The 27,624-nt window shown below is 39.8% G+C and overlaps 1 protein-coding gene across 1 annotated transcript; it reads right to left on the bottom strand.

The window, feature by feature from the left end:
• Positions 1-139: 139 nt before the first annotated feature.
• On the bottom strand, positions 140-27,566 carry RIOK1 (RIO kinase 1). Its single transcript, XM_059399400.1, has 17 exons — positions 27,277-27,566; positions 24,262-24,469; positions 22,398-22,488; positions 21,073-21,142; positions 19,403-19,445; positions 17,470-17,562; positions 16,607-16,719; positions 16,425-16,505; positions 14,967-15,053; positions 14,399-14,536; positions 13,726-13,829; positions 10,498-10,604; positions 7,866-7,931; positions 4,713-4,832; positions 3,842-3,895; positions 1,673-1,825; positions 140-823 (listed from the first exon to the last, which is right to left on the bottom strand). The coding sequence occupies exons 1-17, from the start codon at positions 27,345-27,347 to the stop codon at positions 713-715; spliced, it is 1,710 nt and encodes a 569-aa protein (XP_059255383.1). The 5' UTR covers positions 27,348-27,566; the 3' UTR covers positions 140-712.
• Between the last annotated feature and the right edge of the window lie 58 nt (positions 27,567-27,624).

Below are 27,624 nucleotides of genomic sequence, written 5' to 3'. Positions count from 1 at the left end.
ACTTATCTGTTGAATGTCTTGCTTTCAAAATGTAAAGTACCTGAAGGTGGTAATTTTTCAGTCTTGTTTCCTGCTATATCCCTAGCTCCTAAAACACTCAAATATTCAATGAATGAGCAAACAGGCCAAAGAGCCGATGTGAAATAGCTCATAGACTGCGATGTCTTCACTCAAGAGAGTAATAAAGGCGATGAGTAAGGGCATCCCAAACGAGCAAGGGCACAGAGTCCCAGCGGATGATGACATCAAGAGCCAACTGAATCCTCTTACAGGCGAAACTCTCTTCTACAGAAACTGTAGCCCTGGGATCAGGGGATTTCAGATGGGTCCCTGGTAGGTACGAGCAAAGCGAAAACGATCTGCCCAAGTCTGTCCAGAGTGCCTTGAATTTTACATTTAGACTACAGATGCTGGTCACATTCAAACATTCATGAGGCTTCCAAAAACATATTGCAGGAGAAAAAAATACATATAAAAATAAAATTATAAAAAGCTCTTCATTAAAATAGTAGTTTAAATAAATCCTCTGTCAGTACCACCCGGAGGCAGTGAGAGGCTCTAGAGAGGAGAGCTTAGAGCTTGTTACGTGATTACATGAGAACACGTGACCCCGTCTTCACGACACCGCCGTGAGAACCCCTTCCAGACGCAGCTCATCGCGCGGGCGGGAAAAGCGACTGTGGAAGATTATTCTATGTCTCGAGTTCTCGTTCTATTTGCCCTTTTTCATCTTAGCTGTCTTCTCCTTTCTTTTTTTCACATGCTTTGGAATTTTGTTTTTTCTTTTCTCTCTCTGGGCTTCCTTGACCATCTTTTTTCTCTCCTGTAAAACAAAACAAAATAAAAAAAGAAAGGAACCTGCAGATTTCACTCAAGAGTATTCATTTTACTATTACAACTAAGTAAGAAGATACATGTGAAAGGATAAAAGTGAGTATAACAGGAAAGATGAAAATAATTAGGATGGGGCGGTACAGTTTGGTTCCAGATTTGTCTCTAGCGTTTCTTAATAGAAATTTGAAGAGTGCCCAACAGAAATATCTGGGAGGACTATTAAAGTTTGCAGCTGTTTCTTCACAAGCTTCATATTCTAATAGAAATAAAGGTTGGAAAGAGACAAAGTATTTGCAATAGACATAGAGAGAAAATGTGAGCATTAACTTGGGTATGTCTCTCAGAAGTTTTAGGGACCAGAACACTGTAGGGTTTAAAGACTTAAGCTAAGAATGAACAGGAACATTTAGACAGCAATCACGTATCATTCGTCTCATGCCAATGACTTAAGAGTGGAATCAATCTTTTAGATTCTGGAAATACCGGCTTAGTTGCAAATCCCCTGCGAAACAGCCGTTCAGTATTTCACTACGAGACAACTCCAACATCAGTTGTGTTTCAAGTGAATGACAATCATTCCTAATCAATGAATTCAGTGTGTCCTCTCTCCAGGCAGTGCCCGGGGAGCTCCTAACAGAAGCCCAATCTCCACACGATGTGACCTCCAAAGGCAAAGCTCACACGTAGAAACTAGCACTACAACTACAAGTACTTACTGATCAATAATGTTTCCAGCCCTTACAATCTACTAATCTAATCATCTAATCTTGAGCACAGATATATGAAACTGGCTTTGCTGCTATGCTGAAAAACAAGAGAAATTCCATCCTCGGCTCACCTTTTTATCAACTTCGGTGTCAACATTGGGTTTCCTGGAGCAGGCCTGGTCTTCCTGCTCTTCAGCCTCTGTGTCAGAACACTCAGAGCTTCTAGCATCTTCTGAATCAGAACAAGCCTCTCCCTTAGCCTGATTGTCTAGAAGGGCAGGGACCTTGAAAATATTACAAAACCACGTTACTCTAAACCACTATTGTCCAAAGCGTTAATGCTAAAATTCAGATTTTTCAGCCTTCCAGTTATACGGTGAACAACCACAACCTGTACTGAAACATCGAGAACAACAGACTCGACATCAGAGAGGAAGCAAGGAAGCGGCACATCGAGTGAGGCTCCAGAACACACCCAGATGAAGGAACCGGGGCTTCACGGGGTGACCCAGATCACCGACAGAACTGAGCTGCGGTTTGGAAGGATGAAAAATACAGATAGAAGTGAAGAAATAAAGATTTATTTGGATAACTTCACAGCTGTTTTCCTATGAACTGAATTTCAAGCAACACTTACTATTAATCTAATCGAGAAGGAAAACAATATTTAAATAAGAGAAATTTGTGCTTTTTCTCCCCGAGGAAGTTTAGCAGTTTTTAAACGAGCAGGAACCATTTTTTAAAAAACAGATTTTCCTTTTATAAGAAAAAATGATCTTTAAAAGGCAATTGTACAGAAAGGTTTTCTAGTCAGTTTTCACAAAACCTTCATGGGCTGGAATTCAAGGCAGGACCACCCCATAGCACTTACTAGATGTAACACATACCAAACGTTTGAGTTTTCCTAATTCAATTCTTCCAAAAACAAAGACACAGTAAATTTTTGAAAAGCAAACTATGATCCTTCATATTTAAGCCTTTAATTAAGAATATTAAAATAGGGGGCGCCTGGGTGGCTCAGTGGGTTAAAGCCTCTGCCTTTGGCTCAGGTCATGATCCCAGGATCCTAGGATCAAGCCCCACATCGGGCTCTCTGCTCCACAGGGAGCCTGCTTCTCCCTCCCCCTTTGCCTGCTTCTCTGCCTACTTGTGATCTCTCTCTGTGAAATAAATAAATAAAATCTTAAAAACAAAAAAAGAATATTAAAATAGGTTCGCCTGGGTGGCTGAGTCAGTTCAATGTCTGCCTCTTGATCGCAGCTCAGGTTTTGATCTCAGATGAGTTCGAGCCCCACAATGGGCTCCATGTTGGGTATGGAGACTTTCTTTAAAAGATTTTATTTATTTACTTGGGAGAGAGAGAGTGAGACAGTGAGGGGGAGAGAGAGAGAGAATGAGTATAAGCAGAGGAAGGGTGAAGGGAGGGGCAGAGGCAGAGGGAGAAGCTGGCTCCCTGCTGAGCAGGGAACTCAACTTAGGACTTGATTCCAGGACCCTAGGATCATGACTTGAGCCGAAGGCAGATGCTTAACCAACTGAACCACCCAGGCGCCCCACATGGAGCCTATTTAAAAACAAAACAAAACATTAAAATAAGCAAAAAGTGCCTTTATTTTTGCTTATATTAGTTAATCCACATAATTCTAAAAATGTAAAGAAAAACAAGATTGTTTCAAGAAAAAACACTACAGGAATCCAGAACTGTAAGACTGCTAAACCCGTGAGAATGGTCTGCAACAGGTTTTATACTAGTAGGAGACCAGATTTCCTTGTTGTTGTTAACTGTGAAAACCTCAAGAAACACCTGGTTATCATTAAACATTCCATAAATAAAGACCAGGATATAAAAAGTATCAATGCCTCAGCAACAAAAACAGAACAATTGGGAGACAGAAATAAACCACAAGTTCCTATAATTCACTTTTATAGTTAAGAAAAAAAGTGAACACAGGGCACCTGGGCGGCTCAGTGGGTTAAGGCTCTGCCTTCGGCTCAGGTCATAATCTCAAGGTCCTGGTATCGAGGCCCGCATTGGGCTCTCTGCTCAGCAGGGAGCCTGCTTCCCCCTCCCCATCTGCCTGCCTCTCTGCCTACTTGTGATTTCTCTCTCTGTCAAATAAATAAATAAAATCTTAAAAAAAAAAAAAAGTGAACACAAATACAGCATTTCTGAAAATGCCCATAACTTCGAAAGTATCTATAATAGTAATACTATTGTTAGTTTAATTCTAGCATGCAGTAGCTTTTATATGCTTCCAGAGAGTATTTGTGTAAATGAGGAGCAACACAAGTTCTTATACCTTCTGAACTCCAGACAGATCTTTCTTCAATCCTGTAACCGTCTGGTACAGAATCTTAAAACAGGAAAGACAAAAAGAAGAATCAACATAAAGCTAGACAGTGAAAAACACACATTGCAATATTACAAGTGAACACTCTGGGCTCATAATCTTCTGTGATTATTAAAAGGTGCTTAAATTTATCCCCTGGCTAACACAGCAAGTTCACAGTGTGGTGTATCATTCTTGCCCACCAAGCATATAGGCATGAGCAACGGCCCACAGCCCACACACAGCCTGACGGTTTTTACAAATGAACGTCTGCAACCAATTTTATAATAGAAAATTCTAACTTTGATTCTCAATTAAACGGAATGAATGTATTCTCCTCCCCCAAATAACTCCATTCTTCTCTCAGTATTCGGAATCATGAAAAGCTGTATTCAATTATTATTAAAGGACTTTTAATTTCAACAATTTTTGGAGAAAATTTTTTTCTTATCTTATAATGACCTATATAATAGCCTCAATTTTGCTTCTTAGCCTGCAAAGTCTAAAATATTTACTATCTGGCCTTTCCACAGGAAGAAATTTTGCAAACCTTAAAATATGTATGTTAATGGACCTAGTGTAATAATTATTTACAGCCCAGACTTTACACAGATCTTCCATTTTCTGCAAATATAGTCTGTTGGACTCAAATGTGCCATTTTCTTTCACAAATACCAGTGAATTCCCTTTACATCCAATGTGCACAGAGGATCTATTAATGCAAAGGGAAACAGCCATCTCAGTAGACCAGAAGCCAAGATTCAAGATGGCAGGTGTGGGACAGGAACTTCCTCTATAAATCTGCTTAAAGATAAATCTACGTACAAACCAAGCTACTCACATTGTCTTGTTGGGCATTCATGGCCATGTCCTCCTCCTTCAATTTCATCATGATATCCATATCCCTTTCATAATTCTTTACTTCATTCAAGGTTCTAGGAATATATGCTCGCTTAAACACCTAACAGAGAAAAGGAAAATCAAAATGGTTATTTACACGCCTCTCTCATTCCCTGAGCATCCCATCCCCACCCCGTCAGAGCAGTCCGTCACCATCTATAGCACTGATTCTCAGCCAGGCTCTCTGCACACAGGGGCGTTGCTGTGTGGCATCCCAAAAAGACTTTGTTACTAATAATGAAACTGAAATGAAATGATTTGAAGTGCCCTCTTTCCCCTCGTGTGCATTCCCAAAAGCTTTTGAGTGGGAAAGAAAGGAATGGAGCTGCAGTTAGCAAGTACTGCCCTGGCCATGCCTTACAAAGGAACATATTCTTACGTGGAAATCTCACCTACTATAGTGAAAATTCACAAGTGCTGATAAATACAGGGTACCTTATATTCATCCATCACACTAACAGTCTGAGAACTTTTGATAAAAAGTCCACTATAGGGGCACCTGGGTGGCACAGTTGGTTGAAAGATGGACTCCTGGCTTCAGATAAGGTGTGCTGAGATCGAGCCCCATGTCGGGCTCTGTGCTTAGTGTGCAGTCTGCTTGATGTTCTGTCTCCCTCTCCCTTGCCCCTCCCAATTGTTCTCTCCCTCTCTCAAACAAATAAATAAATTTCTAAAAAATACCCTGATCCCCAAGATTAAAATAATTTTCTTTTTCACCACACATAAATATTTAAAGTCTACAATGGTACCAAAATCAACATTTAAATCATTTAAAAATTCACATTTGTGTATGGAAATGGGCTTTTCCTTCTTGAATCATGTTTCAATGGGTTCTTTAAAAATGTTCTCTATCTGAAGCGTGATATGCCCTAATTTCAAACTACACTGCAAAGCTATAATAAGGGATACCTGGGTGGCGCAGTCAGTCAAACGTCTGCCTTCAGCTTCGGTTGTGATCCCAGGGTCCTGGGGTCAAGTCCCCCATCGGGACCCCTGCTCAGCAAGGAGCCTGCTTCTCCCTCTGCCTGTCGCCCCTTCCAACTCCCCTGCTGGTACTCTTGTGCTCTCTCTCTCTCTCTCTCCCCCTCTCTCTTGCTCACTATTTGGTAATCTGCTGGCTCTCTGGTAAATAAATAAATAAAATATATTTTTTTAAAAGTTGTAATAATTGAAACAGCACATAGCACTAGCACAAAAACAGACATGTAGATCAATGGAACAGAATAAAGAGCCCAGAAATAAGCCCATGCATATATGGTCAATAAATTTACAACAAGGGGATACGAACATGTAACGGGAAAGGACAGTCTCTTCAGTAAATGGTATTGGGAAAACTGGACTGCCACGTGCAAAAGAATGAAACTGGACGACTATCTTACAAACAAAAATAAACTCACAAAAGAGCAAAAACCTAAATGTAAGATCTAAGACTTTAAAATTTCTAAAAGAAAACAAAGAAAGTAAATTTAAACACAGTCTTAGTAGTATTTTTTTGGACCTTTCTCCTCAGACAAGGGCAACAAAAGCAAAAATAAGCAAACAGGGCTACATCAAACTAAAAACCTTTTCACAGCAAATCAAACCATCCACAAAATGAAAAGACAAACTACCAAGTGGGAGAAGATAATTTGCAAATGATGTATCTGATAGGGAGTTAATATCTAAAAGATATAAGGAACTCAAAAAACTCACCACCAAAAAAATAAATTGATAAATAAATGATATAAAAATGGGCAGAGGACCCAAACAGAGATTTTCCCAGAGACATACAGATGGCCAACACACCCATGAAAACATGCTCAGCCTCACTGTAGAGATACAGATCTAAAGCACAATGAGAGATCACCTCGCACCAGTCAGAATGGCTATTATCAAAAAGAAGTAAGTGCTGGCAAAAATGTAGAGAAAAGAGAACGCCCACTCACTGCTGGAGGGAATGCAAAATGGTATAGCCACTATGGGAAACCTTACAGAGGTTCCTCAAAATATTAAAAATACAACTACCACAATATTCAGCAATTCTATTTCTGGGTGTTTATCCAGAGAAAACAAAAACACTAATTCGAAGAGATACATGCACCCCTATGTTCAGTGCAGTATTATTTACAATAGCCAAAGTAACGAAGAGCCCATTAATAAAGAAAATGTGTGTATACACACACACACACACAAAAACATTACTCAGTCTTAAAGATGAGTGAAATCTTGCCATTTGTGACAACATGGATGGACCTCAAGGTTATTATGTTTAGTGAAATAAGACCAAGAAAGACAAATATCATGTGATTTCACTTATATGTGGACTCTTTAAAAAAAAAAACAAATGAACAAACAAAACAGAAACAGGCTCAGAAAAAGAGAACTGGTGGGTGCCAGACGGGGAGAGGACGGAGGAATGAGAAGGAGGTCAAGAGTAGAAACTTCTATGTCCTGGGACAGAGATGAAATCACCAAGAGTGACAGATCGTCTCTAGCCATCTTCCCTTGGAAGCAAGAGCAACAACTGTGCTATTTAGTATATATGACTTGTGAATTTTCAGTCTCTGAGTTACAGTTACTCTATTTTAACTATTTTACTTTAAACTGATCACTACTTTTTATACAAATGTGTAAACATATGATTGTCCTTATGTTTTGTTTTATAAAAAATACAATTTAATAAAAAAAAAGAGTATAAACCTCTAGGTTTAAGATAAATAAATCACAGGTATTTAAAACAGCACAGGGAATATAGTCAGTAACATTATAATAATATATATGGTGACAGCTGGTAACTAGACTACTCAGTAATGTACAGAAACGCCGAATCACCGTGCTGCACATCTGAAAGTGATACAATACCGTGCGTGAACTATTCTTCAAACAAGTAAGTAAAGGTCTCCGTCTAGGACAATGTGCTAATAGGCTGCTGAGTGGAATGATGTAATGAAATGTAATTTATCCAATTTGGTTCAGTTCAATTATGTACAAGGAAATAGTCTCATCATCTGAAAACTGCTTCTCTCTTAAAAATCAAGTTCATGACCTAGCATGTCCTTCAAAAACAAAAACTCAAAAGCATTTCCTGCGACTGTGGATAGATAATCCACCTTACCTCTTCATCCACATGCTCTTGGCTGGACCGTTCTTCCTTGGTCCTTTGAGATGCTATTTCCATGGCCTTGGAAAGAAATCAAAAGTTACATTCCTTTATATTAGACCTACAGAAGATGCATCCATTTCTGCGTTTTAGGATAAACCTGCTCTCATCTTTCTCAGTTTCACCTCTCACTTCTGAGAAAAAGGACTCCGAGGCCTGGGAATGGCTCTCTCTGTCAGACCTCACCAAACAGGCTGCTCTCAGCTCGGAGGTAACAGCGTAAACCAAACTATTTAGCCCTGGGGAATCCCTACCCCTTTCCTCAAGAGTGAAACTGCCTAATTTTCTTTTTCAAGATTTTATTTATTTGAGAGAGAGTGCAGGGGGAGGGGCAAAGGAAAGGGGAGATGCAGATGCAGATGCCCTGCTGGGCAGGGACCCCGGGACCGACACCTCAGCCAAACGGAGATGCTCAACTGACTGAGCCACCCAGGCGCTCCTAATTTTTTTTTTTTTTTTAAAGAAGTCTCCACACCCCGTGCAGGGGGTTGAATTCAAGACCCTACTTTTCCTAATTTTTAAATGATTAGCAAAAATATTTACTAAAAAACAGCTGAGACCCAAAGAATGGAAGAACCACCCTTTAATTCTGTAGTAGTCAATGAAGGGAATCAAAGAGGAAAAGTGGACTGTCCTCTAGTTTCGAGCATGTGTGTCTAACGCTGCAGAAAAATAAAATGCCAGAGGAATCTCTTTGAGCAGTGGCTGCAGCTAAGGTGACAAAGATTCTATGAGAGTCTCTGGTCTTGGAAAACTGGAGATTTGTTCTCTACTTGGAATACATAGAAAAAAAGAATTGTACTAGGGTTTTTGGTTTTTTCATTCAGACACTAAAATTAGTGCTAAAAATTTTAGGAATAAAAACAGTATGTATTTATTCAATTAACACACATAATTGCTTAGTGAGTGCAAGGTACAGATTTGGTACTGGGTAATACAGGAATCAGCCTGCTGCCCCTTATGGGCTCGCAGTCTAGCAGAGGGTGACAACATTAAAAAGAACTTAATAACAAGAGTGCCAGGTGACTCAGTCTGTTAAGTGTCTGACTCTTGATCTCAGCTCATGTCTAATCTCAGGGTTGTGAGTTCAACCCCACGCAGTGGGGAGCCTACATAAAAAACAGAAAAAAAAAGTGGAAAAAAGATAACTTAATGACAAGTGAGGCAGTTTGACCACTTCTACTACTTAATGACAAGTGAGGCAGTTTGACCACTTCTACTATAGGCTCACAAGATCTGGGAAATACACCTGTAGAAACAATGATTTCTGCCTGATTTCTCCCTGAAAAAGTTCTGTGAATAGAGCTCTAATGTGGCCAACAAGCAGGTGAAAAGATGCTCAACGTCACTCATCACCAAGGAAATGCAAATCAAAGCTATGATACTCCACACTTCTCACCCGTGAGGACAGCTCAACACAGGGCAACACAGGGCACCTGGGTGGCTCAGTGGGTTAAGCCTCTGCTTTCAGCTCGGGTCATGGTCTCAGGGTCCTGGGATCGAGCCCTGCATTGGACTCTCTGCTCAGTGGGGAGCTACTTCCCCCCCTTCTCTCTCTCTGCCTGCCTCTCTGCCTACTTGTGATCCCTCTCTCTGTCAAAAAAAAAAAAAAAAAAAAAAAAAAAATTAAAAGAAAAAAGAAAGAGCAACACAAAAACAAAACCAGAACACGGTGAGGATGTATGTGAAGAAACTGGAACCATCTGCACAGTGTTGGGCTGGAATGTAAAATGGTTTCACTGCTAAGGAAGACAGAATGGCAGTTTCTCAAAAAAAGTAGAACAGAATTACTAGCTAATGCAGCACCTGCACTTCTGGGTATCACCCAAAGGAACTGAAAGCACGGTCTTGAAGAGAGACTGGTGCACCCATGTTCACAGCTGCATTATTTGCAACACGCAAGGGGTTTCAGAAGCACCCCCAGTGTCCACTCGGACGGATGGGTGCACAGGTGTGGCTGTTCACCATGAATGAATCTTGAGGACACTATGCTAAGGGAAACAAGGAACCAGAAAAAGGAAACAAAACAGCATGATTCCACTTACGGGAGGTACTTAGAGTAGACAACCTCACAGGCGGAAAGTAGAAGGGGCTGGGGGCAGGGAGAAACGGGGAGTTAACGTTGACTGGGTACGGAGTTTGTATTTTACAAGATGGAGAAGTTCTCAGGATGGACAGTGATGATGGTGGCACAAGAGTGTGAATGTACATGATGCCATAGGACCATACACTTACACGTGGTTACAATGGTATGTTTTACACTATGTGCATTTCGCCACACTTGCAGAAGTTCTAGGATTCAAAAAGGCCTCTGAGAAACAAGGGAAAGACCAGAAGCCAAACAAGTTTCTCACTAAAGGTTCATGACCTTTGGTGGTCTATGTGACCTTGCCCAACGCTTCAAGTCAAGAAACCTGGCTTTCCCACTGGCTCTTCACTGTACTTCTCATTCCCTATGTGTGAAATCAAAAGAAGGTCTCAAGAAGCTGTTGAAACGAACATACGCTGAGCAGTTGGGAGTCCCTGGAAGTGCCACGTGAGCACAAATTACTATTTCCTGTTCTTTCCTTTCCTCGCCCCATCTCACCTTTGAGAGGTAAGCATCCATGTTCTCATGTGTGATGGACGGATCTGTGACAAATTCAAAGAGTTCCCGCACCGTCATCACGGCAACACCGTGCTTCAGAAAGAAATCTGTTGGAAGGAAAATACAGTACAGCCTTAGGAGGGGAAAGATTATTATTCCAACTACTTTATGGAGAAACAAAGAGAGGAATAAAAATATACCATCTCCCGATCACAACTAACACCAAGGAAGTAGAAACAATCATCAAGTTATTATCAACAGTTATATGCCAATAAGCTACGCAACCTAGATGAAATGGATGCATTCCCAAAATTGAACCAGGAAGAAATTGACAACCTGAATAGACCAATATCTAGTAACGAGATTGAAGCAGTGATCAAAAACCTCCCAAAAAACAAGAGCCCAGGACCTGACAGATTCCCTGGGGAATTCTACCAAACTTTCAAAGAAGAAATAACACCTATTCTCCTGAAGCTGTTTCAAAAAATTGAAGCAGAAGGAAAACTTCCAGACTCTTTCTATGAAGCCAGCAATACTCTGATCCCCAAACCAGGCAAAGACCCTACCAAAAAGGAGAATTTCAGACCAATATCACTGATGAATATGGATGCTAAGATTCTCAACATGATCCTAGCAAACAGGATCCAACAGCACATTAAAAAGATTATCCACCATGACCAGGTGGGATTCATCCCTGGGCTACAAGGATGGTTCAACATTCGCAAATCAATCAATGTGATAGAACAAATTAATAAGAGAAGAGAAAAGAACCACATGGTCCTCTCAATTGATGCAAAAAAAGCATTTGACAAAATCCAGCATCCGTTCCTGATTAAAACGCATCAAAGTATAGGGATAGAGGGAACATTCCTGAACTTCATCAAATCTATCTATGGAAGACCCACAGCAAATATTATCCTCAATGGGAAAAAGCTTGCAGCCTTCCCGTTGAGATCAGGAACACGACAAGGATGCCCACTCTCACCACTCTTGTTCGACATAGTATTAGAAGTCGTAGCAACAGCAATCAGACAACAAAGAGAAATATAAGGTATCCAAATTGGCAATGAAGAAGTCAAACTCTCTCTCTTCGCAGATGACATGATGCTTTATATGGAAAACCCAAAAGACTCCACCCCCAAACTACTAGAACTCATACAGCAATTCAGCAACGTGGCAGAATACAAAGTCAATGTACAGAAATCAGTGGCTTTCTTATACACTAACAATGAAAATACAGAAAGGGAAATTAGAGAATTGATTCCATTTACTATAGCACCAAGAACCATAAGATACCTGGGAATAAACCTAACCAAAGAGGTAAAGGATCTGTACTTGAGGAACTACAGAACACTCATGAAAGAAATTGAAGAAGACACAAAAAGATGAAAGACCATTCCATGCTCTTGGATCGGAAGAATAAACATTGTTAAAATGTCTATACTGCCTAGAGCAATCTATACTTTTAATGCCATTCCGATCAAAATTCCACCAGTATTCTTCAAAGAGCTGGAGCAAATAATCCAAAAATTTGTATGGAATCAGAAGAGACCCCGAATCGCTAAGGAAATGTTGAAAAACAAAAATAAAACAGGGGGCATCACGCTACCTGATTTCAAGCTTTACTACAAAGCTGTGATCACCAAGACAGCATGGTACTGGCATAAAAGAAGACACATAGACCAGTTGAACAGAGTAGAGAGCCCACATATGGACCCTCAACTCTATGGGCAAATAATCTTCGACAAAACAGGAAAAAATATACAGTGGAAAAAAGATAGTCTCTTCAATAAATGGTGCTGGGAAAACTGGGCAGCTATATGTAGAAGAATGAAACTCGACCATTCTCTTACACCGTACACAAAGATAAACTCAAAATGGATAAAGACCTCAGTGTGAGACAGGAATCCATCAGAATCCTAAAGGAGAACATAGGCAGTAATCTCTTCGATATCAGCCACAGCAACTTCTTTCAAGATATGTCTCCAAAGGCAAAGGAAACAAAAGCGAAAATGAACTTTTGGGACTTCATCAAAATCAAAAGCTTCTGCACAGCAAAGGAAAAAGTCAAGAAAACAAAGAGGCGACCCACAAAATGGGAGAAGATATTTGCAAATGACAGTACAGACAAAAGGTTGATATCCAGGATCTATAGAAAACTCCTCAAACTCAACACACACAAAATAGACAATCTATCCAAAAGTGGGCAGAAGATATGAACAGACACTTCTCCAATGAAGACATACAAATACAAAAAAAAAGACATACAAAAGACATACTATCAGACACATGAAAAAATGTTCATCATCACTAGCCCTCAGGGAGATTCAAATTAAAACCACATTGAGATATCACCTTACACCAGTTAGGATGGCCAAAATTAACAAGACAGGAAACAACATGTGTTGGAGGGGATGTGGAGAAAGGGGAACCCTCTTACACTGTTGGTGGGAATGCAAGTTGGTGCAGCCTCTTTGGGGAACAGTGTGGAGATTCCTCAAGAAATTAAAAATCATGACCCTGCAATTGCACTCCTGGGTATTTACCCCAAAGATACAGATGGAGTGAAATGAAGGGCCATCTGTACCCCAATGTTTATAGCAGCAATGGCCACGGTCGCCAAACTGTGGAAAGAACCAAGATGCCCTTCAACGGACGAATGGATAAGGAAGATGTGGTCCATATACACTATGGAGTATTATGCCTCCATCAGAAAGGATGAATACCCAACTTTTGTAGCAACATGGACGGGACTGGAAGAGATTATGCTGAGTGAAGTAAGTCAAGCAGAGAGAGAGTCAATTATCATATGGTTTCACTTATTTGTGGAACATAACAAATAGCATGGAGGACATGGGGAGTTAGAGAGGAGAAGGGAGTTGGGGGAAATTGGAAGGGGAGGTGAACCATGAGAGACTATGGACTCTGAAAAATAATCTGAGGGTTTTGAAGGGGCGGGGGGTGGGAGGTTGGGGTACCAGGTGGTGGGTATTATATAGGGCACGGACTGTATGGAGCACTGGGTATGGTGCAAAAATAATGAATACTGTTATGCTAAAAATAAATAAAAAATAAATTTTAAAAAAGTTAAAATATATGTATGTATATATACCATCTCCCAGCAAATGGTAGACGTACCACTACATGAAATGATTCAGTGCCATGATTTGGTATCAGCAGAACCAACAGACACAAACAACTTGGTAGGAAACTCCAATTTCCACTCACCGTTGACGTTGGCACAGTCCTTTCTTAAGAACTCCAAGGCATGTGGGTGGTCATGCTCTACGGACTGAGAAACATCAATGATGTACACACCTCCGCTATGGTACCTATGGGCCAGACACACAGGGACTTGGGATCGACTACTTTCCTGCATTTTTTTGTTCAAAAAAATTCTATCTTAAGAGCAAAGGAAATAGTCAATAGAACGAACAAGGTGGGTAAGGGTAAGAGGCCACTCTGACTAGCAGGAGATGAAAACTGAAACAACTTCCAAAGTCCTGTAAATCTGTTAAGGATCAGACGGTCAGTTCTGTGACTAAGGCCACTGTAGGGCACAGAACACATCCTACACTATGACCATGTGAAAGCCAACTTGAAAACTCTAGAATTTAAAAATGACTTGTTGGGGGCGCCTGCGTGGCTCAGCCATTAAGTGTCCGCCTTTGGCTCAAGTCATGATCCCAGGGTCCTGGGATGGAGGGCCGGGTTGGGCTCCCTGCTCAGGTGGGTGTCTGCTTCTCCCTCTCCTCCCTGTTCGTGTTCTTCCTGTCTCTGTTTCTCTCTCAAATGAAAAAATCGAAAAATAAAATAAAAATGACTCCTTGCTTTGGACTTTATTTTCTTGAAGGCCATGAAGTGCTGTACAGGAGGTTCCTAGGGGACAAAACACACTCACAGCATGTTAAATTCACTGAGATCTGCGTGGACGAGTCTGGCATCTTGATACATTCTTCTCATATACTGGATGAGCTGTAGATATAACTCCCGAGCCTTGGATTCTGATAACTGGACATTTTTCAACAGTGGCGCTGGCCTTGAATACAAATAAAACAAACTAAGATAAAATGCCCCAGAACGAGTTTTCTTGCTTTGTACCACACATGGCTACATGGACTTCTTTTCAACAACTCATCACTGAACAACTATATCACTACAGATGTACCAATCCAAAAAGCTGTCGAGAAACAGGTGTTCTCCCAGCTTACTGTGGAAAACATTCCTCAAATTTGTTATTCTGAAGTATTCTGAGACTTAAAAAGGTAGAATAAATGAATAACTCTCTGCACGAGTACAGTGGAAAAGATTCACAAAAAAAAAAAAAATTCCAAGATGAAAGGAGCTATTTCAATGGGAAAGAGTCCTATATTGGATAATTCAAAGCACTTAAAAATATACTTCTGAAAAAATTTTTTTAAAAAAAATACACCTCTGAGCATGTAATTCTTAGCCTTCTACGTACTCACATGTCATCTTTACCAATGAAGCCCATGACAAGAACATGACTTCTCAGCAGGATAGGTTCTGGGCATGGGATCTGCGCTGTGTTCAGCCTGTGGTATTCAAAGACAAAAGGACAAGGGAAAAGGTGACCCAGTATCCAAAACAAATGACAGCAGCTATAGCACACAAGATTAATACAGCTGTTAGGAAACAGCATCAACATGTCTCAACGGTGTTACTGCATTTCAGAAACTCGAAGATCCCAGAGATTTTGGGTAGCACCATGATGCACAACCAAGAATGACAAAACACTGGGAATTAACCTACATCTCATAACCTCTAAGGCTCAGCCCAATTCCAGAGATGTGAAACTGTGAATTGTGCATCCTGGAATTGGTTAACTACAGCAGATCTGTCTTCTGAGTTGATTAGCCTCAACAATGATTAAAAAAAACACTTGGATTCAGGGCACCTGGCTGGCTCAGATGATAGAGTGAACACGAGACTCTTGATCCTGGGGTAGTGAGTTAGAGCCCCACCCACGGTGGGTGTAGTTTACTTACAAAACAAAACAAAACAGTTGGATTCATACATAATAGCTAGCTGAACACAGGAAGATTTCAAAAGTACTTTCAAAACAAGTATTTAATACTAACATATCCAATGTATGTCATTAATGCACTGCAGATAAAACGCCAAAAAGGTATTTGAAAGAGGGGAAAAAAACTTCAAAAAATATTTTTTAAGATTTTATTTATTTATGACGGAGAGACACAGCAAGAGAAGGACACCAGCACAGGGGAGCTGGTGAGGGAGAAGCAGACTTCCTGCCGAGCAAGGAGTTCAATATGGGGCTCCATCCCAGGACGCTGGGATCACGACCTGAGTCACAGGCAGACAGCAAACAACGGAGCCACCCAGGCACCCCAAAACTTCAATTTTTTGAGAAAACTTAGTCTCAGCTCGATAAGTTGCCCTCACCTGATATAAAAGTGTCAGCACAAAGAATGGATAAATATGTCCAAGACTGGACTGAAACCAGAAAAAGAAAACCATGACAGAGTTGAGGTCTTAACAAAACTGTCTAAAACTCCAATGCCTATAAAAAATGACACATCAGTCTCAAAACCCGACTGTGCATTTCCCTATTTAAAATCTTGCAACAGCCCCTATCATCCTCAGTATAAATTTTAAATGCTTTCACATGGCTTCCAAGGAGCTTGGAATGACCCAGCCTTGCTAAATAAATGTAAATTTTTCCCAAAACAGAGTGGGAAAGTAATGGGTTCCCAAAACAGAGAAGACAAGGTAGTTCTTATTTGTCCAGGAATGTGCTGGATCTAACAGAAATGAACAGCACTCCAAGTACCCACTTTTGGACAGAACCACCCTGGGATTTGCCAGCAGGAAGGAGAGAGGGCCAGTATGGTTGCCGCAGCACAGCCACACACCTCCCCCCCGCCCCCCTCCCTGACAGTCACCTGATTAAGTTCCTCATTTCTTTTTCTGCCCAGGTTTTCACCATTTTTCTGGGGTTTCCTTTACAATAGCCATGACGAAATCTTGAACGAGAAAAATATTTGTTATTCCAATCATTCCATTATTCCGGTCTGTATTCTAGGATGGAGAAATTAGGCCAACTAGAAAAAGAATTGGAGCTTACCTGAATTCCCCACTTACATACTTATCCCGATCTTTGAACACTAAAATAGAAGTTTTGTAAATTTTGATTGCTCTGCTCTCTCCGTTTGCTGTGCTAGCGTGGTACACATTCGCCTATTTTGCATCAAAAACAAAAGGACATTTGTGTTAAATAGCTACACATGGCATTTCAATTTTTCACTCTATTTGATTCTATTCTCAAAAGTTAGAAAAAAAAAAGTCAAGCGAACTGAAGTAACACATATGAGAAACACCATCTTCTAAAACATCGTCACCAAACGGTACAGTAAGTAGGGCTCTAATTTACGTATATAGTAAGATCCAATTTATGTACAAGAAGCCATTCCAAACATTTTTGTATCTCAAGTAGGTGAAAAATATTTTAAGACACTCTTACATCTCATTTATAAATTGAGTTTTACTGAGAAGTGCTTCCCATAGGATGAGTTGCTAATTTAAAAATGCTGTGTCTTTCTCCATATCCAAGTGCAAAGGAAAAATGGGAAAGAGATTGGCTGACTCACAGAAACCAGATTAAGCCCCTGCCCCCATTAGTAACTATGCAATAAGGACTCGGGCCAGCAGGAATCAGACCATCTGCACTGACCCTGGCACCCCTGGACCCAGTGATCCAGTATTGTGACGGAGGTGAAAAGGCACAGTTGTGTGCCCAACTTCCTCCCCACCCATAAATATTAATAAAGCTGTTTCTGGAAAGAGTAAGCTATTCTGACTTGTGTGTTTTTTTTTCCTTTCCTTTACTTTTTAAAGGCACCATTTATGTACCAAGTGCCTTAGTTCCTTTTGGAATCTGAAGTAAGAAAACTAACATGAAAACACTCAGGCATCCAAAGAAAAGCTCACTTCTTTTCCTGTGCTTATGCAGCCATTTATCTCAGATATGATTCCTCTAGTCAACATCTTGAATAATATCATTCGTGTTCTAGGATCCAACACCTAAAACATTGGAAAAAAAAGAAAAGTTCAGAGAGACAGTACCAAATATTTCTCACTCAAACAGGTGACCATTAATAATCTGAAGAGCTTAAGTACTAGGCCATCCTGGCTGACTCAATGAATATCAACTGTGGTGTTTTTATTCACTCAGAATTTTAGTAAATAAAATGCGACATAAGAGCCAGAGAGACAAGAGATGAACCAACAAGTTCAGTCACAGAAATTAAAGTCTACCAACCAAGTCAAAAGGAAGCGGAATTGACCGTAGACTGACATTAGCTAAGAGAATATAATACAAGTCACATAGCTAGGTTTACATTTTCTAGTAACATTATAAGGAGTAAAAAATAGCAGGTAAAATTTGTTTTATTTTATTTAATCCAATATATCTAAAACACTATCAATTTCAACATGCAATTGATATAAGAAGTTACCAGCGAGAGATTTAACACTGCATTTTTTACACCAAGCCTTCACAGTCCAGTGTGTTGACATGGATGGCACGTCTCACTTCAGACTAGCTACATCTCAAGTGCTCAGTGGCCACTGTCCCAGACATGCAATTTTAAATCAGGGGTCAGCAATGGGACTGGGAGGGAGACAAACCGTAAGTGACTCTTAATCTCACAAAACAAACTGAGGGTTGCTGGGGTAAGGGGGGTTGGGAAAGGGGGGTGGGGTTTTGGACATTGGGGAGGGTATGTGCTATGGTGAGTGCTGTGAAGTGTGTAAACCTGGCCTGTACCCCTGGGGATAAAAATTCATTATATGTTTACAAAAATTTTTTTTAATTTTTAAAAATTAAGAAAAAAAAGAAATCAGGGGTCAGCACCCTACAGCTCATGAGTCAAATGCAGGCCACAGCCTGTTTTTCTATAGCCTGAAGCTAGGAATGGCCCTTACATTTTAAAATAGCTGTTTAAGGAAAAAAAAAAAAATTGTGAGCCATAATGCTTAAAGTATTTATTTAACCCTTTAAAGAAGGAGTCTGCACACCTCTGCTACAGATGAGTAAATCAGGGAAAGGGTCCCCTTTGAAGTCAGCGCAATCAGTCTTGAGGCGGCTGCAGCAATGTTCTGACCCTTTCTATCACATTTTCACATCAAAAATCTGGGCAAATGCTAACATCCAATCACAATGTCTACATATGGGAAAACAAAGAAAATTCTTCTCCACTCTTGAATAGAAAGAATAAAAACAAGTGTAATTTCTAAACCAAGTAATGAATTTCTAATTGAAAATTACACACACACACACACACACCCCCACTTTGTGGCAGATACCTATCCTTTGTGAAAGCTCAGAAAAATTCCTGCTGACCTTAAGACAAGACAAGAGATTCCGATCTTACAATGAATTCTGCTTCCCCACAGAAGAGGGAAGCACTGCATGATGGCCAGAGCGGGACATGACTCTAATTTATCTGTTAACAGTCCTATTATAAATAAAGCAAAATGTAGATTTCTAAACTCAAAAGTACAGGAAGGAGTAGTTTTAGATAACATCAGCATTAAGCAAGAAGGATGAATGCAAACTATAACCCAAGAGAAAAGTAATGCTCATTTAAAATGAGAGCCTGCAGGGCATTTGCGTGGCTCAGTCAGTTAAGTGTCTGCTTCTGCTCAGGTCGTTATCTCAGGGTCCTAGGATGGAGCCCCACATTGGGCTCCCTGACTAGCATGGCAATCTGCTTCTCCCTCTGCCTCTGCCCAGCTCATTCTCTGTCTCTCTCTCAAATAAATACAATCAGAAAAGAAAAGAAAAGGAAAGGAAATGAAATGAAATGAAATGAAAGTGAATAAAATAAAATAGAGAGCTTGCAGCACATTGAAATTTTACCTGTTCCACAGTTGCTCTGTCCGCCTTATCTTTGATGCGATACCTAAGCAAAACCAAAAATGTATATGTGACATTCAAAATTTAGAAGCCAAAATAAAGTTTCCAAATGTATCATTCCTTGAAATTCCTATATGGGTAGTTTCTTTAATAACAGATTTCATAATCTCATTGTAGTTTCATTGCTCAATGATGATTCCTTCATGTCCCCTTAATCATCAATTCAGTTCCCTACAGCAAAAGGAGCACATCTGCCTATTTCATTCATATTTCTGTCCATATTTCAGAAGGGTTAGATAAAAAGAACAGCTGGGATAAAGTGAACTACACTGCAAAAGAGAAAACACCAAGTCTATTAATAATTGCCCTTAAATCTTTAATGATTCTATTAATACAGATTAAAGTCATTGATACTGCCTTCTCTTTAGAGTTCCTTTCTACAAAGACACAAGGTTTTATCATCTTAAGATATTTCCTGGGTTCTACATTAAAATGCAAACTCTGGTTGGTTTCAGCTCATACACTTAGTGACTCTATTAGCACTCATCTAAACTCACAAAGATCCAAACAAACACTTCATGAAATAACAAGTGATTATGGCAGTTCTCAAAAAGTCTGTATCTTGGGGCGCTTCGGTGGCTTAGTCAGTTGAGTGTCGGACTCCTGGTTTCAGCTCAGGTCATGATTTCAGGGTTCTGAGATCGAACTTCCCCCTCCCCCCCCCCTCCCCCCCCTCTGCACTCGGCTGGGAGTCTGCTTGAGATTCTCTCTCTCCCTCTCCCTCTCCCCCTCCCTCCACTCCAGTGGGTGCGCACGCACTCTCTCTCAAAATAAATTTTTACAAAAAGAAAAGAAAAGCTGATTATCTCTTAGGTATAGCAATATAGCTCAGCATAGCAATAAACCAGAAGAATAAAACTGATTTTTAAGTTCAGTTCTTTTTTTTAAAAAAGATTTATTTTAGAGGGAGAAAGTGCACATGTACATGCACAGCCAAGCAGGGGGAGGGGCAGGGGAGAGACTCCGCAACCAGACTCCCACTGAACCCAATGAAGGGCTCAATCTCAAGACCCTGACATCACAACCTGTGCCAAAATTAAGAGTCGGACACTTAACTGAGTCACCCAAGTGCTCCTTAAATTTGGTTCCAACACTACTAGCTGTATAACCTTAAAATCACTTTTTACAATATATTGTCAATGCCTTAGAGCTACTACGATGGAGAAGTTAGCCAGATCTTAAACAACTGATTTTGAGAAGAATAAATAAAAACTGTTCTTAGATATATCACTATTCAGTTTTTTTGAAATCTTCCCTTGAATTTTTAAAAATATTTCATGGAAAGGAATAAATTTTAATAAATTCTTAAAAGGGAATATTTTTATGCTCTAACATTTTACTTTAATCTAGAATCTAGATTTTAGTTTAAAACCATTACCCTCTTGAGAGTATACTTGTGAATTTCACAAAATTATAGTTTGACCATACATATCTTAAGACTCAGTATTTTCAACTTATAAAGGAAAGGATACCCTCACTTAAAAAAAAAATGAAAAAAATGGCTTAAGTATACAAAGAAATATCCTTTCCAGAAGATTTATAACCAAGATGCTACTTTATTTGTCTCAAATTAGTCCCCATCAGCCATGTTTTATAGCTAAAATATTACTTACATATCTGCTTCCTTTTGTCTAGACTTTTCAGTGACTTTATTTATGACAGAATCAGTAACATTTAGCTTATCTGAAAATTAAAAAATACACAATGTAAACAACATTGAAGACAAAAAGACAACAGTCTGAATAGAATACTTCCTCCCTCTTCCTTATTTTCTAAATATTTTGTTGTATAGAGTATCTTTGAATACTAAAAAAATGTTCATGTTTTCAGAGAGGAGCACGATGCTGTGTCTCTGTAGTGACAAGCACGATGCTGTGTCTCTGAGTACCCCAATAAAAGGTTAAGAATCAATCACATTTGTGTAACAAGTGACAAGCGTTATCACTGTCATCACCACGGCTCCGATTTCTGAGCCACAGAAACTCGGACCCAGGGATCCCCCCCAAAATACTTCACCTGCATATGCTGTATTTCAGACACTTGTTCATACTTTACATGACTAATACAGACAACATAACTGCTTGAATTCCAAGTCTAATTCTAAAAACTTCAAGTTTCATTTTAAATTATAGCTCAATCATGGGCTTTGAGAGATGTGCTAGGTTTACAATGAGTTATCAGTGTCTGTGAGACAAAGATGACCCTGCATTTTTCAAGAGCTGGTGTTTCAAATCAGCATTCAACAGCTCACTAAATGACTGACACCTACACACTGAGTGTCTAGTAAAGCCAAATGTACTTAGGTTCTGTATTCTAGCACAGCTGACTCTTGAACAACATGCATTTCAATTGCCCAGGCCCACTCACATGCACAATTTTCACAGCAAAGGCCTGCACATGTATTTCCTCTTCCTTATGATTTAACATTTTCTTTTCTCTAGTTTCCTTTATTGTAAGAATGAAGTATATAATACATATAACATACAAACTATGCGTCTATCCACTATTTGTGTTATCAGTGAGGCTTCCCGTCACCAGTGGGCTGTTAGTAGTGAAGTTTTTGGGAGGAGTCAAAAGTTATACATGGATTTTCAACTGTATGGAGACAGCATCCCAACTTACACATTCCAGGGTCAGTATATTTTCAAGATCCTACTATTGGATAATCTTACCATAAAATCTAATACAAAACAGACAAAAACTTGAACAGGCACCTGTAACTTTATAATTCTACAACAGAGAAAAAAACAGAACTAAAAAAAATCCAAGCTAAAGTCTCTTCCTGAAGCCAGGCTTTTAAGTCACTGAGTTTTTATCTTCTGTAAACGTTATCAGTCAGCAACACTGAATACTCTCATTTCTTGATTTAACAACATTTTAATAACACTATGGCTTCTGAAGAACTTCCTCAGAGCCCAAATGTATTTTACGAACTCACCTAGATTAATTTTATTCTCAAATTTCCGTAAGACCTTGTCTGCTGGAGTAGACATTTTGGCTGAATTGCAGTTGGAAGTCTGTCGATTTGCCTAGAAGAAATGAGTTTCGGAGTTGAAAGCACTAGTTTTAAATAAAGACCTCGGGGTTCTTTATCACATCCCGTTTTCCTTAGCTCACAGTTAACTATTAAAGCATCAATACTTGAATGAGCACCCCAATAAAAGGTTAAGAATCAATCACATTTGTGTAAGAAATTTTTAAAGACATCTGAAATAGGACAAAATTAGTGGTTAAAGGAGTGTGTACCATCTGACTCTTTTTAACCTCTCTACAATGTATTCCTCATTATTAGAAGTAACAAATTAAAATTAAATGTATTTTTTTGTTTGCTTTATAGATTCAAAATTTGAAAATGCTCATTTATACCCGAAGTGTATAACAAAGAGCTTAGACCAACATGAAACTGGTTCTAAGAATCTCAGTTTGGGTCTACTATCTCAAGAAAGGGAAAGATTAGGTATGAGACTTTCTGGCACTATGCACAAACTTAAGTAATAGCAAAAAGAGAAGAAAAAACCCATAAATAAGAGAATATAGTACAGATAAAAAGCGCCCATAATAACTGCTGACTTAATCCTGTTATCTCAACTTGGAAGTGTGAAGCTGACTTGTTTCTTGTTTGCACAGACCTCTTTAAAGTTTTCTACTAAATACAATTTTTAAAACATTTCTAAATACAGGTTCACAGTAGAAATCAAAGGTAAAATTTTAATCATGTATAATTCCCAACACCTAAGACAACAGTTAACATTTAAAGACGTATAATTACTTGTATTACTAGCTTTGCTCAAAGGGGTTACACTATTTCAAAGTTGAAATAACTCAGTGTCTCACCAACAAATCAATGAAGGAGTTACCAAAACAAGACCACAAGTGTGAAATTCATCTGGTTATTTTTAATTGCTAGCATTCTAGTCCACAAAATAGCCTCAACAGTCAAAGAAATATTTTTGGCTTTCTCCCCCCTCCATCTCTTTCAGAAACTGGTATGTTCCAGGAAGATGTACCAGCTAATCCTAGGACTCTGCAAACTCCTAAAACATTAAGTACTTCCAGTTGAGATGAAGACTTTATGTAGTCTGGTAACTCACATTTTGTACATAGCAGAGACGGTAGATCATAAACATGTCATTAATATAGCTTTCCACTGCAACGTATCTTAAAGTCTCATAACATCCCATCAGGGATCCTATGAGGGAAATCAGTCCCTCAGTAATTAATCAAGTTTACTTCCAATGCTTCTGTATAAGCAATACTGGAGGATCATTCTTTTAACATTATTTTTGGCCCAATCCTAGAAGAACTGCTGAGTCAAAGCACTTATTTTATGTTTTAAATACTTTTTCTCATATACCAGTTTATCCTCCAAATAACTGTGCTTATTTACTCAATCAGCAATTATAATTTTGGGTCTTGGTCAGTTTCATAGGGAAAAAAAATGGCATCTCTGCGTATTTAATCTGCACTTCTCTAATTATTAAGCAAGTTGAACTTTTTTCTCCATGCTTCCTAACCATTTGTAGTAAACTGCCTGTTTACATCCTTTCCTGTGCACATTTTAAAGCTCGTCATCATAATTTAAATGACCCTTTTTAAATGTACTCATTATGAAAGGAATCTACATCCAGGAAATTACCAGAAATACGAAAAGGATGAAGAATGAAAATGGTTAAAACCTGGGGCTACAGGGCAACATAACCTGATGGAAATCTTTCAGTTAGTCAATCTGAGAATGACAAAAAGTTCTTTGAAAAAAAGATAACGTAAGCAGTAACAGATGCATAAAATCATTCATAAAATACCTGGGAGTTACTCCTTGCATTTGAGATGCAATTCTTGGTGAGCCTCCCAACTCCATCATCCCAGTCCCAGTCGTCATCATCATCGGACTCCTCCTCCTCTTCCTCCTCCTCCTCCATCTCACCGTCCCCCGTCTTCTCAGACACATTGTGCAGGTCTTCAAACAGAACACCATCTTGTTCTCTGCTGGTCTTCAAGTCAATGCTTTCACTAGAAATAACAATGTTTCAGCATGTTTACACAGACCTCTAGTAGGATCTACACATGTAATTATTTGCGATACAACAGACTAAATCTATACCAATAGATGTAAAAGTTTTCCTTCCAAAGTACTTCCCCATAAACTCAACACCAAGTTGTTTTTCACAGTGCCATTCCCATTGTTTGCTTCTTCTCCTGGTCCTACTAAAGAAGAAATACACCCAGTATGAAACCCACTTTGAAGTTAGGATTTACGCTGTCACTTTCTCTGCAGAACAAATGGACTCTGACCAATACACCAGACCCGCCTCTAGGAAAACCATTCGCAGATATGCCTTAAGAGGAGGGAAAAAGGCTTTTTGACAAAATTTGAGAATAAGTCTAAAGCAGCCTTACCTTGAGCTTAGTGCCACTCGGACAAAAGGAGCTGTATCAAGATCTGGGTCACACAAAGAACACCCTTGTTCGTGAAGGGAAGGAATGAACAACACAAGCACCACAAATGAGACTGGGAGTATGCGTGTAATTCAGTATGAGAAGTGGTGAGTCTTGAAACCAGAGAACAGGTCCAGAGTAAAAAGGGAGCACAACCAATGGGGTGTTTTCTTGCCATGGGAAAATTCAGACCAAGTGCTACTGTATCTTCTTAGTTATTCAAGAGAAGCCAGAAGTGTGGATTTTTGCGTCAAATCCTACTTAACTAGTACATTTAATTTTAACAAAACATTGCATACCAAACAAAATATGTGTCCGCAGGTCATAGTCATTAGAGGAACTACCAGTTTTGACCTCTCATGTAGAGAACAAGACAGAACCACATAGAACAGCTGATAATGTGAACTACTAGCTTAAAAAAGTCAGATGAGAGTTTAGTAAATTCAGATGATCAATCCTGATTATTAATTAGTCACAGCTTACAGGGCTCCAAATCTCCATAAATATGGATGGGAAGAAAATAATCATTACATACCTGCTATCTATAGTTACTATGATTCTGTAAATACAATCCTTAATTTGATCCTTTAATTGCCAGTAACCTAGAGTGGCATGTCTAAGTTACACTTCATTTGTACCAGAACTTCTCAACCTTGGCTGGACAATTTTTTCATTCTGGAAGGTCGTTCTGTGTCTCGTAGGATGTTTAAAATCCACTGGTTTATCCTCACAATATCCAGCCATGGTTGGTAAGCCAGTGCACACTCATTACCGTCAACTATTCACCAGCAACACTGGGCTGGGTTTCACCTTTCTACTTCTTCCCTAAAGCCTTATACATGTTTGTCTGGCAACAAAAATCTGCAATTAATTTGAAATAAAATCTTATTTTTCTGGCTAAATCCAATGTAACCTCCCAGTAATGATAATTTGCTCACGGAAGTCTTCCTTAATCCTCATCCGTTTTTCCTCTTTACTAGTTACCCGATTCTAATACAAATATCAATTGTCTAATCCTTTAATGTTTCCCCTCCTACCATGAAAGCCCTGTGTCAATCAGGGTGGTGTTTATCAATGCATCCCTACCCACAAATGTTAGATCTGACACACAGAAAATGATCAACATATATTTACTGAAAAAAATCCCCAACTGATTAATAAAATGTATATGTAAAGAATCCTTACTGTAAACACAAAGTAAAATCGGTACTCTTGGAATTCCAAAGGAACTCTCTATGTTTCATGTAGGAATTATCCTTAATTCCTTTTGCCTCACAGGGTAGCCCACATTCAATACACCAAATCTTATCACTTCTACCTAAAACATAATCCTGTTACCCTATATCTAGCTCCCATCAAGTATGAACTGAATTACTTTTGTCAATTTTTTTTTTTTTAAGAGAGAGAGCGTAAATGAGTTGGGGTGGGGGGTTGCAGAGGGAGAGGGAGAGACTCTTAAGCAGGGTCCATGCCCAGTGTGGAGCCTGAGCGGGACTCCTAACCCTCAGATCATGACCTGAGCTGAAATCAAGAGTCAGATGCTTAACTGAGTCACCCAGGCACCCCTACTGTATTAATTTTGAACTGCTTCCATCCATGCCTTCCAAAACCACCCTCTCCATAACAGAGCAATTCCTTTAAATCATAAGTTATATTATGTCATTCCCCTGCTAAAATCTCTCATATGGCTTTCTATTAATACTTAAATATCCCAACTCCTCAACACTTATAAAGCTCTACACCATCTGGCCCCTTCTCACTTCTACATCGTACCTAGCCATCTTCTCAATCACTTCTGCTGTGCTCTAGGTACAATGGTTTCTAAATCTCCCCTTCACAGCCAAGAGAGATACCAACGTTAAGCCTCTGCACTGTTGTCTTTTGCTGAACGTCTGTTCCTTCTGCTCTGCTTGAGATTAGTTCCTTTTCGTCGTTCAAATCTTGACTTAACTCCCTCCTGACATTGTCGTTAGTCTACCAACTGATTTTAATTATTTACATAGTGTCTTTTTTTTTTTTTAATATCTCTAGGTACTCAACTGTCAGTCCCTCCCAAGTACAAGGTAAAATTCACTGACAGCAGGGACTTAAGTCTTGTTCATCACCATCTCCAACGCTAAAGACAGAACCCGGCACACAGTAGGTGCTCAAATATTTCTGAAGGCTGAATAGAGTTAAAGAGCAAAAATCTGTGTTTCCTAACCGCTATCCCGACTGTGCGTGCCCGCGACGCTAATTCTGCCGCAAAGCAGGTTATAAAAGACCTGGCTGGGATGGAGAAAGAAGCGGAACAACTACTGGTCTCCCTCAAAAGCCCAAGCGGGCGGTTGGCGGAGAAGAAAGCAGAATCCCAGCGGAGTCAGTGTCCAACCCGCGCCCACCTGTCGGAGGCATCCGCGTCGTCGAACTGCCCCGGGACCACCCGACTCATCAGCAGCCGCCGGTAGTCCATGACGGAAGCGCGCAAAGCCTCGACGCCCGGGGAGGCCGTCCGCGCAGCGTTGGAACGGGAACCCCACAGGGACAGTCCTACCTGCCGCCCATCAAACCGCCTTTCGGCAGATGCCCGCCTAGCAAACCACTCAGAAGCTCCGAAGCTAAAAGCGAGCGCCACGTGCTAAAAAGGAGATACACCTGCTACGGCAGGAAACAGGATCTCCCCGACCGGAAACTCCCGCTCAACCGGATGTCTCAGTCCTGCCGGAAGTCCCGCCCTCTACAGCCCCGCG

This window comes from Mustela nigripes, chromosome 5, assembly GCF_022355385.1.
Source record: "Mustela nigripes isolate SB6536 chromosome 5, MUSNIG.SB6536, whole genome shotgun sequence".
In the NCBI taxonomy this organism is placed as follows: Eukaryota; Metazoa; Chordata; class Mammalia; order Carnivora; family Mustelidae; genus Mustela; species Mustela nigripes.
This window is presented reverse-complemented; position numbering and strand designations above follow the sequence as displayed.